At 49.6% G+C, this 14,262-nt stretch overlaps 1 protein-coding gene across 5 annotated transcripts in view; it reads left to right on the top strand.

Moving 5' to 3' along the window:
- Positions 1-10,166: 10,166 nt before the first annotated feature.
- The window catches only part of CREBBP (CREB binding protein), a 52,199-nt gene continuing 48,103 nt past the window's right edge, over positions 10,167-14,262 (top strand). For 3 of the 5 annotated variants that reach the window (XM_061548839.1, XM_061548841.1, XM_061548840.1), the window contains exons 1-2: positions 10,167-11,801; positions 12,978-13,810. In XM_061548839.1, coding sequence (XP_061404823.1) covers positions 11,717-11,801; positions 12,978-13,810 — 918 coding nt within the window. In that variant the 5' untranslated portion in view covers positions 10,167-11,716. The remainder of the gene's footprint in view (positions 11,802-12,977; positions 13,811-14,262) is intronic. The other 2 variants (XM_061548842.1, XM_061548843.1) reach the window with 1 other exon arrangement.

The raw sequence follows: 14,262 nt of genomic DNA on the forward strand, positions 1-14,262 counted from the left end.
ACTTAGTGTGGCTAATCTGTCAACAGACTCATGTTTCATTAGTGTGGATATACAAAACAGAGGTTCATATATCTATTATTTAGCAGGATCATGTTTTTAACTTGTTCAAAAGTGGGGATAATATCACCCGCATTGACAATGCCACCTGCATTGCATATTCCCTCCGCACAAACCATGCGAGTATTTGTTTTACACAATCCCATCAGTCACGGGACCTTCTGAGTGCATAATGTCCTACGTGCAAAAAATGTATTTGCTCAAAAGTTTTTCCGCGTTGCTGCTCCACGTTCGTTTCTGGAATCTCCTTTTGCTGCTCTATCTACAAGCTCAGTCCCATCCCTTTCGCTCCCAATATGGTATTGGAGTTGGGAGACCATCCAAATATAGGATCACAGAACTTGGGGAATTGTTGGAGATTGAGTGTCATACCTGTCAATCCATACGGTTTACCAGGGAAATTGAGTTTTCAGGTCTATAAAATTAGCACAAAATTAGTTTTATTTGTTTGTGTTTCCCCGTTGTGATGGTACTTTGTAGGATGAACGTTGAGATGTATAAGGGCACTGGGTGACCAATAAGGTCTGAATTGGTCTGTAATAAGGTAGGGCACTGATAAGGGGTTGACAAGATATGTTACTCACACCTGTACCTAACTTTTTTTTTCTGGTACCTCTTAGCCTCATACTATATTTGCACTTTTATTTTTTGTTTATGATTCACGCGTGCGTGTGTTTCTTTTAAGACCGTTCAATATCCCGTTCTCCGCAACGTTTGATGTTTTGTTGTTGTGTGTTGCTGTGCTCGCGGACCTCCGTTGTGAAATAGCCGGGCAAATGGCTAAGTGGGGTCAAATGGAGTGGAAAAAAGGACTTTAAAAAAAAACTAGGGTGATACAACTTAACGCTCGAACTTGAGCAGCATTGGTTCGACATTGCAGTGTCTCATCAGCAAGGAGCAAGCGGGCTTGCTTGAAAACCCACGCTTGGAGAGCGTCCCATTGTTTATGGGCACGGATGCCCTCTCCTAACGTGAGCTCGATGCAAAAATAAAAAAAAACCACATCATTGTGGAGAATATAAAGTAAAACAACACGAGCAAGGGCTTCGTCCGCGTTGTTCACGACGCAACGACATCAACAACAACAACAATTACGGGGGGGGGGGTGTAAACAAATCTTCATTTTTATGTGGCGGAAGAACGAATGCGTGACGAAAACGTAGCGTCTTGCCACTTCGTGCTGGCGTTTAATATCGTCGCTGGGATCGATGGTTAACGGTGTGTTAGAGTTGAGAGTGGGATGGGTGGCTGTGGGTGGCTGTGGGTGAGTGGTGGTGGGTGGTGGGTGGGTGGGTGAGTGGTGGTGGATGGGGTGAGTGGGTGTGGGTGAGTGGGTGATTGGGGATGGGTGAGTGGGTGTGGATGGCTGTGGATAGGTCAGTGGATGTGGATGGCTGTGGGTGAGTGGGTGATTGGGGTTGAGTGAGTGAGTGTGGGTGGGGTGAGTGATTGAGTGTGAATGGGGTGAATGGGTGAGTGGTTGTGGGTGAGTGAGTGGTTGAGTGGCTGTGGGTGGATGTGGTTGTGAGTGGGTGGCTGTGGGTGAGTGGATGTGGGTGTATGTGGTTGTGAGTGGGATGAGTGGGTGAGTGGGTGGTTGTGAGTGGTTGTGGGTGGCTGTGGGTGAATGTGGGTGGCTGTGGTTGTGGGTGTAGGTGAGTGGGGACGGGCTATGGATGAGTGGATGTCTGTGGATGAGTGGATGAGTGGCTGTGGGTGGATGTGGTTGGCTGTGGGTGAGTGAGTGTGGATGAGTGGGTGATTGGGGTTGGGTGAGTGGTTGTGAGTGGCTGTGGGTGGCTGTGGGTGAGTGTGTGAGTGGTGAGTGGGGACGGGCTGTGAGTGGCTGTGGGTGGCTGTGGTTGTGGGTGGCTGTGGGTGAGTGAGTGGATGTGGGTGAGTGAGTGGGTGAATGTGGGTGAGTGGTTGTGTGGGTGAATGTGGGTGAGTGGTTGTGTGGGTGAATGTGGGTGAGTGGTTGTGTGGGTGAGTGGCTGTGTGGCTGTGTGTGTGGCTGTGGTGTGTGTGTGTGAGTGTGTGGCTGAATGGCTGTGTGGTGCTGTGTGTGGGTGTGTGAGTGGCTGTGTGGTGTGTGTGTCTGTGTGGCTGAGTGTGTGTTTGTGTGGCTGTGTGGTGTGTGTGTCTGTGTGGTGTGTGTGTGTGTGTGGCTGGGTGGCTGTGTGGTGTGTGTCTGTGTGTCTGTGTGGTTGCGTGTGTCTGTGTGGCTGTGTGTGTGGCTGTGGTGTGTGTGTGTGGCTGAATGGCTGTGTGGTGCTGTGTGTGAGTGGCTGTGTGGTGTGTGTGTTTGTGTGGCTGTGTGGTGTGTGTGTCTGTGTGGTGTGTGTGTGTGGCTGGGTGGCTGTGTGGTGTGTGTCTGTGTGTCTGTGTGGTTGCGTGTGTCTGTGTGGCTGTGTGTGGTGTGTGTGTCTGTGTGGCTGAGTGGCTGTGTGGTGTGTGTGTGTCTGTGTGATGTGTGTGTGTCTGTGTGGTGTGAGTATGTGTCTGTGTGCTGTGTGTGTCTGAGTGGCTGTGTGTGTGTGTGTCTGTGTGTGTGTGTCTGTGTGGTGGCTGAGTGGTGTCTGTGTGTGTGTGTGTCTGTGTGTGTGTCTGTGTGTGTGTGTCTGTGTGGTGGCTGAGTGGTGTCTGTGTGTGTGTGTGTCTGTGTGTGTGTGTCTGTGTGGCTGAGTGTGTCTGTGTGTAGCAGCAGCAGCAGGCGGCGGGGGATCTGGCGCTGCCCGCGATCTGCGCGACTCCTTTTTGGCTCTCGGGCACCGCGCGCGTCCATTTCGCGTGCGCGCCTCTCCCTCCGCCTGCCGGCCCCGAGCCTTCTTCGCTCATCTCACAACTCTCTACCCTCACATTCTTCCTCCCCTTTATTATTGTGGATTCATATCGAATGCAGTTTGTTCGTCGAGCAAAATCATTTTTTTTTCGCTATGTTCAGAAACACGCAGCTTACGCTACGTTGGGGTAACGCAGAAACTCCCCCCTCCCTCCCTCCCTCGCCTCCTCCTACGATTGTTCGAACATTTGTTGTCGCATTTCTTATTCAAAAGGGGTTTGACGGCTTCCTGCCGTGAAGTTTGTTATAATTGTGAGTGGTGGTGGTGTTGGAGGTTGTAACAAACGCGTTTGGTTTTCGTGGTCTCGTAATGGAGCCGGGCCGAGGGGCGGGGTGAGGTGAGCGCGCGCCTCGAGGGGCGGGGCGGGGGGCGGGGCGGGGGATTGAGGGGAGGGGGGATGGAGGTGACGGGGGGGGGGGCGGACATTTTCTCGATTCGGTACCCGAACACTCCGGCGGCCATCTTACTACGGGGTTGCCCCCCGCCCCTCCACTCCTACCCCTCGCCCCTCTACCGTGCGTTTCTCTTTGGCGGGTCCTTCCTTTCCGACGCCGTTTTTAGTCGACGAGTAACGACGTCACCAACCACCACCCCCCTCGCTCCCTCCCCTCCCCCACCCTCCTACATCCATTCAACTCTCTCCCTGACAAAGATGGCCGGCATGTCCCAACCGCCCCGCCCTCCTCCCCCGCGGTTGGCTCGTGGAGGCAAAGCGAGGGGCGGGGCGTTTAAGGGGGCGGGGGCGAACGTGATGACGTCAGTTTGCAACGCACCAATGAGTCGTCGCGCTTCCACCCCCCTCCCCGGGGGCAGCTGATCGACGAAGCCTAATCTACATCTGATTAGCATATAATTAGCATATTCGGCGGGTGGGGGCTAAAGTGATGTGGGCGTGTTTATTAGAAAAGGGGGCGTGGTATGAAGAAGGAGGCGGGGCTATGTGGAGGGGGCGGGGCTATGTGGAGGGGGCCTCGCTATGTCTCACCACAGTATTCTGGGTGGTGAATCTGCGTGCATGAGTTTATAATAATCTATTAGAATATATAGTAATCGAATCGTTACAATTAACGTGGTCGTGAATAAGCGCATCATTATGCGTAGCTCTCTTAGACCGGGACGTATTATAAGATTCACACCTCCACAATTTGTTACATCCCTGCGTTGCCATTCGAGTCAATTATCCACTAATTTTAGCGTACATAATCAAGCATGAGTAAGAATATTTGTTCATGCCGCCGGTTGCATATTGATATACTTAGAGGCCAGCGTATCGTGGTCTCGATTAGCATGCACTTTATTTTGATCCGGCATGTTTTACATTAAAAAAACCCCCACCAATATTGCTACACAACCGGTGCGGTGGTGAATTGTGTTCGAATAACCCCCGGTGAACCCGTTTCCATCCAGCAGTGGATCGCTTCCAGTATATGGGTGGACCACGGGGCCCAGGTGGGACTGGGTTGCTCATACTGCCATCGTGTGGGGTGTGGGATGGAGAGGCTTGCCACCGTGTTTACTGCCAGGAAACGTTGTTGGAGGTTGGGTGCACGTGGGATTGAATGGCTTAAGATGCAATATTCCAGCCAGTATATTCTTGGTTCTTTCGGTAAAGTCACGTAGAAAGGAAATAATAAAATAATATTAATATAAAACAATTGTTTTATTTTGATCCGGCAATATAAAACAATTGTTTTATATTTTTATATGTATGATTTTAGTATTTCCTTTCTACGTGACTTTACAGAAAGAACCAAGAATATGAATCCCTGCAGTCACGAAAGCTTTAAATAAAAATTCCAGCCAGTGTTAAGATAATGTTCCCAACCTCCGATAAATAAGCACGGTCGGCTACGTACGGTACGAACGAAGTTCAATATACACGTTCAATCTTGATTTGAAGCTTTCGTGACTGCAGGAATCCATACTCTTTGGTTCTTTCGGTAAAGTCACGTAGATAGAAAAATACATTTAAAAATACATATCACGATGTTTCGATCGCAACACAAGCGGTCGTCCTCAGGCGGAAAAAATTATCCAGCAGTGGAAGAATCACAGCGAGAGAGTTGTGGAACTGCTAAACCAGCAAGAAACACAGCTCTCTATCGCTGTGATTCTTCCTCTATCGCTGTGATTCTTCCTGGTTCAGCAGTTCCACTGCTGGATTATTTTTTCCGCCTGAGGACGACCGCTTGTGTTGCGATCGAAACGTCGTGATATATAATTTTTTAGTACATTTTTCTACCTACGTGACTTTACCGAAAGAACCATGCACGTTCCCGATATGTATTTTGCTGTTGTTAGTAATACCATCGTCATTTGAACCTCCCTTGCCAGTATCAAAATATAAGAATAGGAATTAAAGCTTTCGTGACTGCAGGAATTTATATTCTTTGGGTGTTTCGGTAAAGTCATGTAGATAGGTTTTCTTTGAACCTGTCTACGTTACTTTACCGAAAGACCCAAAGAATATAAGAATAGGTTGTACCCTTTATGGCAATAAAACAGGAGGTGTTAAGATGTTCAAACACCAAACTTAAACCTTTTGCAAGGAATCATGTTAGTTTCCCCAATGCGACATGTCTCGGACCATGTTCGTGAACACAAGGCAGATCTGAAGCACTGGAGGACCAATACCTCGGCCGTGGCTGATCATTGTTTTAATGCGGTGGGCTCACACGAAATTGATTTCTCTAAGACAAAGGTACTTTGCAAACCAACTGGCTATCAACAAAGATTCGTTCATGAAGCCATCTATATATTTCGACAGGGACGCAATTTCAACCGAGAAGATGGGTACAAACTTATCAATCATTGGAAGGACGTTATCAACCACTTTAAGTCCAACTGGCTGTGATGTTCCCTTCCTGCCACCTTCAGATGTTAACCCCGTGGCTTCGGCTCACCGATTTCACATTAGCAGGTTGAATTTCTCGCGCCAACGTGGTCACCTACGGACGACGACCTCTGCGTCGCGGTGGTTCTGCGATCTTAAATTAACATGCTAATCTCTCAAATTAACCTAGCCACCCACGCACTTGTCACGGACGCCGTTCTCTGATCTTACATAAAACATGCTAATTTCTATACTCTTTGGTTCTTTTGGTAAAGTCACGTAGGTATAAAATTAAATAAATCACGACGTTTCGGGCACAACACAAGCGTCCATCATCAAATGGGAAAGCATGGTCTGCTGCTGAGGCAGACTTTTAAAAGGTTTTAAATGGGTGTAGCCAAAGGGTCATAAAGAAGTGGCCGGGGCTAGTGATGTTAATGTGAAAAAAAATTAACCCGTAAAAACAAAGTTTTTCACTATAAATCCTTTATATGCGTGGCGGCTAGAGTCCTCTCGTCCTCTGGCTTGAGATGGCTGCCACCTATGGGTCAGATGATTGCCTGCCACCATTAAGCAATTGGTAATTAAATATAAAAAAAATCCTAAAAAGTTTAAAGTTATGGAAACAAATTTTTACGAAAATAAATTGTCACGCACAACGAGTCTGTGTGCAAAATGTCAGCTCGATTGGATCACGGGAAGTGGGTTAAAAAACGACCGAAAGATTTGCACGGTCGTAAGCAAGCAAGCACGCAAGTGAACTTAATATAAAGGATTTAAAAATGTGAATTTCTCACATTATTAGCCCCGCCCACTTCGTTAATGACCCTAGCACTACACCCGATAAAACAGTCTACATTCACTATGAGATCTCATTTACCAGTGGCAAAATATAGTAGTAGATTTTTACCCTTTTAAACTGGTACAAAACTGACACCTTTATTCAAGGCATCATGTTTGCAATAACCACAACACAATTAGTCAAAAAAGCAAACAAAAAGAAGCAACTCTGATAATGATAATAATATGCACTGTCCTTGAAGTTGATTGGTCCACACCCGAGACGGCTTTCTTTAGAGCCTAGTCCCCATTGGTGTTGGACCAGATGACACCAGAAGGCGTACAACTCAAACACAGTGCAATATCAGAGTATTGAGAGCTCGGGGTAAGCATTTACACTATGAGATCTCTTTTACCAGTGGCAAAATATAGTAGTAGATTTTTACCCTTTTAAACTGGTACAAAACTGACACCTTTATTCAAGGCATCATGTTTGCAATAACCACAACACAAGTAGTTAAAAAAGCAAACAAAAAGAAGCAACTCTGATAATGATAATAATATGCACTGTCCTTGAAGTTGATTGGTCCACACCCGAGACGGCTTTCTTTAGAGCCTAGTCCCCATTGGTGTTGGACCAGATGACACCAAAAGGCGTACAACTCAAACACAGTGCAATATCAGAGTATTGAGAGCTCGGGGTAAGCATTTACACTATTAGATCTCTTTTACCAGTGGCAAAATATAGTAGTAGGTTTTTACCCTTTAAAACTGGTACAAAACTGACACCTTTATTCAAGGCATCATGTTTGCAATAACCACAACACAAGTAGTCAAAAAGCAAACAAAAAGAAGCAACTCTGATAATGATAATAATATGCACTGTCCTTGAAGTTGATTGGTCCACACCCGAGACGGCTTTCTTTAGAGCCTAGTCCCCATTGGTGTTGGACCAGATGACACCAGAAGGCGTACAACTCAAACACAGTGCAATATCAGAGTATTGAGAGCTCGGGGTAAGCATTTACACTATGAGATCTCTTTTACCAGTGGCAAAATATAGTAGTAGGTTTTTACCCTTTTAAACTGGTACAAAACTGACACCTTTATTCAATGCATCATGTTTGCAATAACCACAACACAAGTAGTCAAAAAGCAAACAAAAAGAAGCAACTCTGATAATGATAATAATATGCACTGTCCTTGAAGTTGATTGGTCCACACCCGAGACGGTTTTTTTAGAGCCTAGAGCCTAGTCCCCATCTTTACTCCTCTCTCCTCCTGATGACGATCGCTTGTGTTGTGATCGAAACGTCGTAGTTTTTTGTTATTTTCTTTGAACCATCTACGTGACTTTACCGAAAGACCCAAAGAATATTATTCTTTCTTGATTTGAAGCTTTCGTGACTGCAGGAATCCATACTCTTTGGTTATTTCGGTAAAGTCACGTCGGTAGAAAAATAAAATCAAACAAAAAATAATATATCACGAAGTTTCGATGGCAACACAAGCGGTCGTCCTCAGGCGGAAAAAATAATCCAGCAGTGGAACTGCTGGACCACATTGTGGGAGTTCCGACCGCTTGTGTTGCCATCGAAACGTCGTGATATATACTTTTTTGTTTTATTTTTCTACCTTGGTGACTTTACCGAAAGAACCAAAGAGTAATACTCTTCTTATATCACCATCGTTATGGGACACCGTGTAAACGTCTGGAAAATTCCCCAGCATTGATTCCAAGCAAACCCGAACTCTGCCGATGAGACGCTGTGTGTCGTCGAAACCGGTCCAAAACTTTTTTTTTTTACCGTACTCATACCGAATAAATGCCGCTGCAAAATTATGCAATGTAATTTTTTTTTTAATCACGTGGAGATATTTTGTGGGAGACATTGCATTTCTATTTTTTTTTTGGTCGGATTATGGAAGTTGACAAGCCAACAAACGGTGCGATTCCGGCCATGCGACCCCACACACTATGGGCCAGATAGGTCAAAGCGACACGAACCGCAACTCTTGTCGCCCTCTCTTCGTGGCGAGCAAGATCTCTCGACGTTGGCATTTAGCTCCATGAGGCAAGAATGGAAAGGAGACTGAGTGTAGTAGTTAATTGTAGTAGTAAATGTTGTGGATTTGCTCTCCAATACACAACCGGTGTGCCGTACTAGTAAGGAATTGGCACGTTCTGTTTACGTGACAAACCTTACTGATTGGCCGTGTCGGGTGGTGGCGGATTTAACGACAAATTTATATTTACGCAATCTAACTCAACAAAAAAAACCTATATTATTGATTATATTGGTCGCGAAAGCCGACGTGTTAAACTAAGTAGTTATATTTTTTACTTAAAACTTTCGTGACTGCAGGAATTCATATTATTGGTTCGGTTGGTAAAGCCACGTGGATTTAAAATAAAATAAAATTGTAAATAAAAGGAAATAACCACGACGTTTAGATCGCAACACTAGCGGTCTTCATCTCTCCGCCTGATGAAACCCGCTTGTGTTGCGATCGAAACGTCGTGGTTTTTTGCTTTTATTTTTCATTTTAATTTATTTTTACAATTTTATTTTATTTTCTATCTACGTGACTTTACCGAAAGAACCAATAATATAAGTAGTTCTAGTTAAAGTTTTGAATTAAAGCTTTCGTGACTGCAGGGATTCATATTCTTGGTTCTTTCGGTAAAGTCACGTAGAAGGGAAAAAATTAAATAAAAAAACGTTAAACAGTAAAAATTCTCACGACGTTTCGACTGCAACACAAGCAATCATCATCAGGTGTGAAGCAATCATCATCAGGTGTGGATTTCACACCTGATGATAATTGCTTGTGTTGCAGTCGAAACGTCGTGATCATTTTTATTGTTTTATATTTGTATTATTTTATTTTTTCCCTTATACGTGACTTTACCGAAAAAAACAAGAATATAAGTAGTTCTTGTTATCTTCTTGGTTCTTTCGGTAAAGTCACGTAGAATGGAAATAATAAAATAATACAAATAAAACATAATAAAATAATTCTGACGACGTTTCGGCCAAAACGCAAGCAGCCGTCCTCAAGTGGAGAACACCTGAGGACGGCTGCTTGCGTTGTGGCCGAAACGTCGTGAGAATTATGTTTTATTTTTTTCATTTTATTACTTCCATTCTACGTGACTTTACCGAAAGAACCAAGAAGATGAATCCCTGCAGTCACGAAAGCTTTAAATCGAAATTTAGTTCGAGTTACTTCTGATCGGTGCATCGGTGAGATGACGGGGGGGGCAAGAGGTAAAGCGAATGGGTGTGGCGAAGGCGGAGCCTGTGAGGGCAGTGGGCGGAGCTTGTGAGGGGAGTGGGCGGAGCTTGCAGGAGGGTGAGGCGGGGCTATACAGGGGTAGGGGCGGAGCCTATTCAAAGTGGGGGAGGGAGGGAGGGGAGACGTGTGTGTGCCTGCGCGGTGACGTAACGAACGTGTGCGTTGTTACATACAACAAAAAGGGGGGGGGGGGAGTTAAAAGAGGGAGGGGCCTGTGTGTGTGTGTGTGTGGGTGGGTGGGGGCTACGCGTGTGTGGGTGGGGGCACGAGGAAAAGGGAGGGTTGGATTGGGGGGTGGGGGGTGAGAGCGAATCGGATTAGCTTCGTGCGTTTCCGTCGAGGCTTCGTGCGTTTCCGTCGGGCTGCGCGGCTCCTCCGTTGTTGGCTTCCTCGGGCGAACGTAAAACTTTAAGATCAACAGCCGCCATTTTGTTTGGAGGTTCTCTCGCCCGCCCGCCCGGGAGCCGCGGTCTCGGCCGCCGGGACACACATCCGCAGCGCGGCAGTCGCCGTTCGTCTGCTGTTCGCCGTCGCCTCCGCTGTGCCTCTCGTGCCCCTCCGTACGCGCGCTTAGACGAGCGAGGGAGGGCTCTTCGTTGGTCGCTCTTTGTGTTTTGTTGAGGGGGTTGGCGTCGCTGCCGTGTGTGGCCGTGGCCGCTTCGACCGTCGCCGCCGCGCGCCGTTCGCTGCCTCGCTTCCATTGCAGCCCGGTTGGAGCCGTCACCATTTTTGGATTTTTTTTCTCTCTCTCCCTTCTCGCTCGCTTTATTTTTATTTTTCGTTTTTGGGAAAGAAAGCTTAAGAATTATTTATTGACGTTTTTTTTATTATTTTAAACGAGCTTCGCGGATTCGATAACGGGTGGAGGGAGGTTGGGGGTTTTTTTCAGTTTTTTTCTGGATTTCAGCGACGAGGTGATTACACGGCAAGGCGGGGGGGAGGAGATAAATAAATATAAAATAATTAATCAACAGCCCCTATATTTTATTTTTTCACCGTAAATCTCAAGTATAACCGTCGAGTCGTCCAGCGGAAGCAAAAAAAAAAATCAAAATTCTATCTCGACTCGGGGGGGCCCCCCCTTTACGCGTCCTTCATCTGCGGGCAAAGTAGTGTTTTCGTCGGCAGGGGCGCTAGGTAAGACGTAAGGCTTCGGCCTAAGCTTGGGCGTCCCCCGCGGGGCCCGTCTGTCTCTCCCGGCCCGGCCTTCCCTCCCTCATCCCTCGGGAGGGTTTGACGATGCCCTGATCGGCCAGGACACGGGACGGCGAGCCGCCTTCACGGCTCTCTTCGCCGTCGTCGTCGCCGCCTTCGGCTGGTCGGCGGTGGGGAAGGAAGGCCGAGAAAGGGGGGGGGGGGAGGAGGAGGAACCCCGGCTGCTCGCGAGAGGCAGAAGCGATTGGTTCTATTGGGACGACGACGACGAGGAGAAAAAGGAGAAGGAGGAGGAGAAACAAAGTCGACGACGAGGTTGTGGGGCTAGGGTGGGTGGGGTGGGTGTGGGGGGGACGGGCGTGCGGCCACGACGAGGTGGACCGCACCGGCCATGGCTGCGTCGCGTACGGACTGCCCGAGGGGGCCACTGATTTAAGGAAGAAGAAGACGACGACGACGACGGTCTTTATTGAGTTGGAACAACCGAGACAGACGACACCACTCACTATACGAGTGATTTGAGAGGAGAGGGGGAATACGAGGAAGAGAGAGAGAGAGCGATAGGGGAGCAGGACGGTAGGGGGAGGAAGGTGGAGGAGGAAGACGCTCGCGCTCGAAGGCAAAGAAATAAGACGAGGATTTAAAGGGAAATCTCCAGCAGCAGCAACAAGTCTCGACTGAAGGGGCTCGTGTGCGACGGCGTTTTCCGAATGATCTCTGGCCACGGGGAGGCTGCTGCTGCTGCAAAATGGCCGAGAACCTGATGGACGGACCTCCCGCCGCCAAGCGGCCCAAGATCTCCTCGCCGACTCTCTCCGCCAGCGACGGCGCAGGTTGGTGGTGGTGGTGGTGTGGGTGGTGGTGGTGGTGTGGGTGGTGGTGGTGGTGTGGGTGATGGTGGTGGTGGTGGGTGGTGGTGGTGGGTGGTGGTGTGGGTGGTGGTGGTGGTGTGGGTGGTGGTGTGGGTGATGGTGGTGGTGTGGGTGGTGGTGATGGTGGTGTGGGTGGTGGTGATGGTGGTGTGGGTGGTGGTGATGGTGGTGTGGGTGGTGGTGATGGTGGTGGTGGGGGATACCCCGGGTCGGCAGGGTCGTCTCAGGACGGGATAGGGGGACGATAAGGGGGGACTGGTGGCATTCGTTAACCCTCGTCCCCACGTCCCCGTCCTCTGTGGTGTGGCGGGAAGTTGAATTACTTAAATTCGGTGAGCGGGGGAGTGTTGGGGGGGGGGGGCTTTAAATTGGCCAGAACGTGCAAATCGCAGGACCAATCCTGAAAAAGGGAGTCGTGGACCGTGCTTTGTTGGGCAAATGCATGACATCGCAATTATTTGATGCGAAGTGCCAATATTGTGAATGGTTCAGTTGGTTAAACTGCGACATAGCATGCGCCTCTGTATGTGTTGCGAAAATGGGGGTTTGTTGGTGTCGTCAGTGTAATGTTTGGTTGCATTGCACGGTGTGCATTGTAAATCCAGACCGCGTATGCCTTTTAAGTCTACACGCTACGCGTGCACATGATACACATACAGTAGTCTAATGCATACAGTGCTATAAAACAGCAATTATACTGTTATGAGATTTTAAGCTTGTTGGCACAGACAAACGCTTTAAAGAGACGCGATTGGTTTAGAATTGCAGAAATCGCCAACGCCGAATTCAACGATGTTTGTGATGCGAGTGTTGCCAAGGGGGGCCCATAACTGTGCACACGCGTGCTGGTGTCGTCTCGTGCATTAGTGCACGAATCGAATGTTGCACGCGCGCCTGTGTCGGTGCGTTATGCACGTGCGCGTGTTCGCACGCGATTCCTCCGTGCACCGCGCGCTGCCTTTAGCCTTCAAAGCTCACCCCCCCCCCTCCTCCACCTTCCCACCCAGCAGCAAACTCCACAATTAACCACCGGTTTCCACCAACATCCACACGGACAACCGTTGCACATGTTTGTTCCACGTTGCTAATTACCACCAAACCCTCCCCCCCCACTCTCCTCCCCGACTTGGCGCGCAGACACTGCCTTCGGCTCGGTGCTGTTCGAGCTGGAAAGCGAGTTGCCAGATGAACTCATACCGTCGAGCGACCCCCTGTCCCGGCTGCCCAACGGCGGGGAGCCGGGAACCATGGGTGGCGGGGGCGCCACGTCCATGATGCACGACGCCGCCGCCAAGCACAAGCAGCTGTCCGAGCTGCTACGAGCTGGCAGCACCTCCAACCTGGGCCCTGGCGGTGGTGCCGGTGCAGCCTCTGGAACCGCCGGCTCAGCTCAGAGCCAGGCTGCCGGGCAGTCTTCGGCATCCGTCGGCGCTGGGCAACAGCAGCAGCAGCAACAACAGCAGCAGCAGCACAGTCCTAACGTGTCCACGGTGCTGGGCAATGCCGTGAAAAGCCCTGCGGCGCAGGGTGGCCTCACCTCACCTCCCGGCATGCTGGCTGGGGTAGGTGGGCAGGGAGGACCTGGCGGCCACGGGGGGCCCGAGCAGCAGCAAGGCCACCCTGGCTCTGTGGGCATGCAAGGTGGAATGCTGAATCCGGCGGTGAAGAATGCCATGAACTCTGGCATGGGGCAGGGCCACCAAACACTCCTGAACAGCAATGCGCAAACGATGATGCAGCAACAGCAGCAGCAGCAAGGCGGACAACAGGGACAAATGTTGAATGGGCCCCTTTCGGCCAACAGCCTGGGGGGCATGGCTGGAGGAGCAGGAGGCCCCGCGCCTCCCCGTGCCGCCATGCAGTTCCAGGGCACGGTGGGAGCCAACAGCCTCCTGGCCGAGACCCTGGCCCAGGCGACGCCGGGGAATCACCCGGGCCTGGCGCAGTCTCAGGCCGGTGCCATGAACAAGGTAGGTGTGATGGCTCTGTGTTTGCGTCTCTTGTTTCCACCGCGAAAAGATTCCTTCGTATTCGGTGTTATTTCTTTTCGTTCTCAAACACGCAACCAAATAGAGCTTGTGTTGGGTTGTAAAACGCAGCTCCCCCCCCCCCCTCTCCATGACCACCCCTCATGACCACCCCTCACCCCCCTCTACTAACTCACGCCACTCCTCCTCCAGCTGCCCCCTCCTCCTCCGTCCGCAGGACAAAGGAAGCCGCCGCTCACACGCGTATAACGCGGGTGCTGCGTGCAGAAATATCATTGCCCCTTGTGCCATAGAACGGGGGGGTTTGGTGGGTGGTGGTGGGTTTTTACCCCCCGTAGTCCGCGCTGGTTCATGCACACAACCGCTCGCACATGAGAGAGGGGGGGGGGCCCTCCAGTGATGCCGTCAATACCAACTATTTGCTAGGGTTGCCT

Source organism: Lethenteron reissneri, chromosome 10 (assembly GCF_015708825.2).
Source record: "Lethenteron reissneri isolate LAM-NWPU_2019-01 chromosome 10, ASM1570882v1, whole genome shotgun sequence".
NCBI lineage: Eukaryota > Metazoa > Chordata > Hyperoartia > Petromyzontiformes > Petromyzontidae > Lethenteron > Lethenteron reissneri.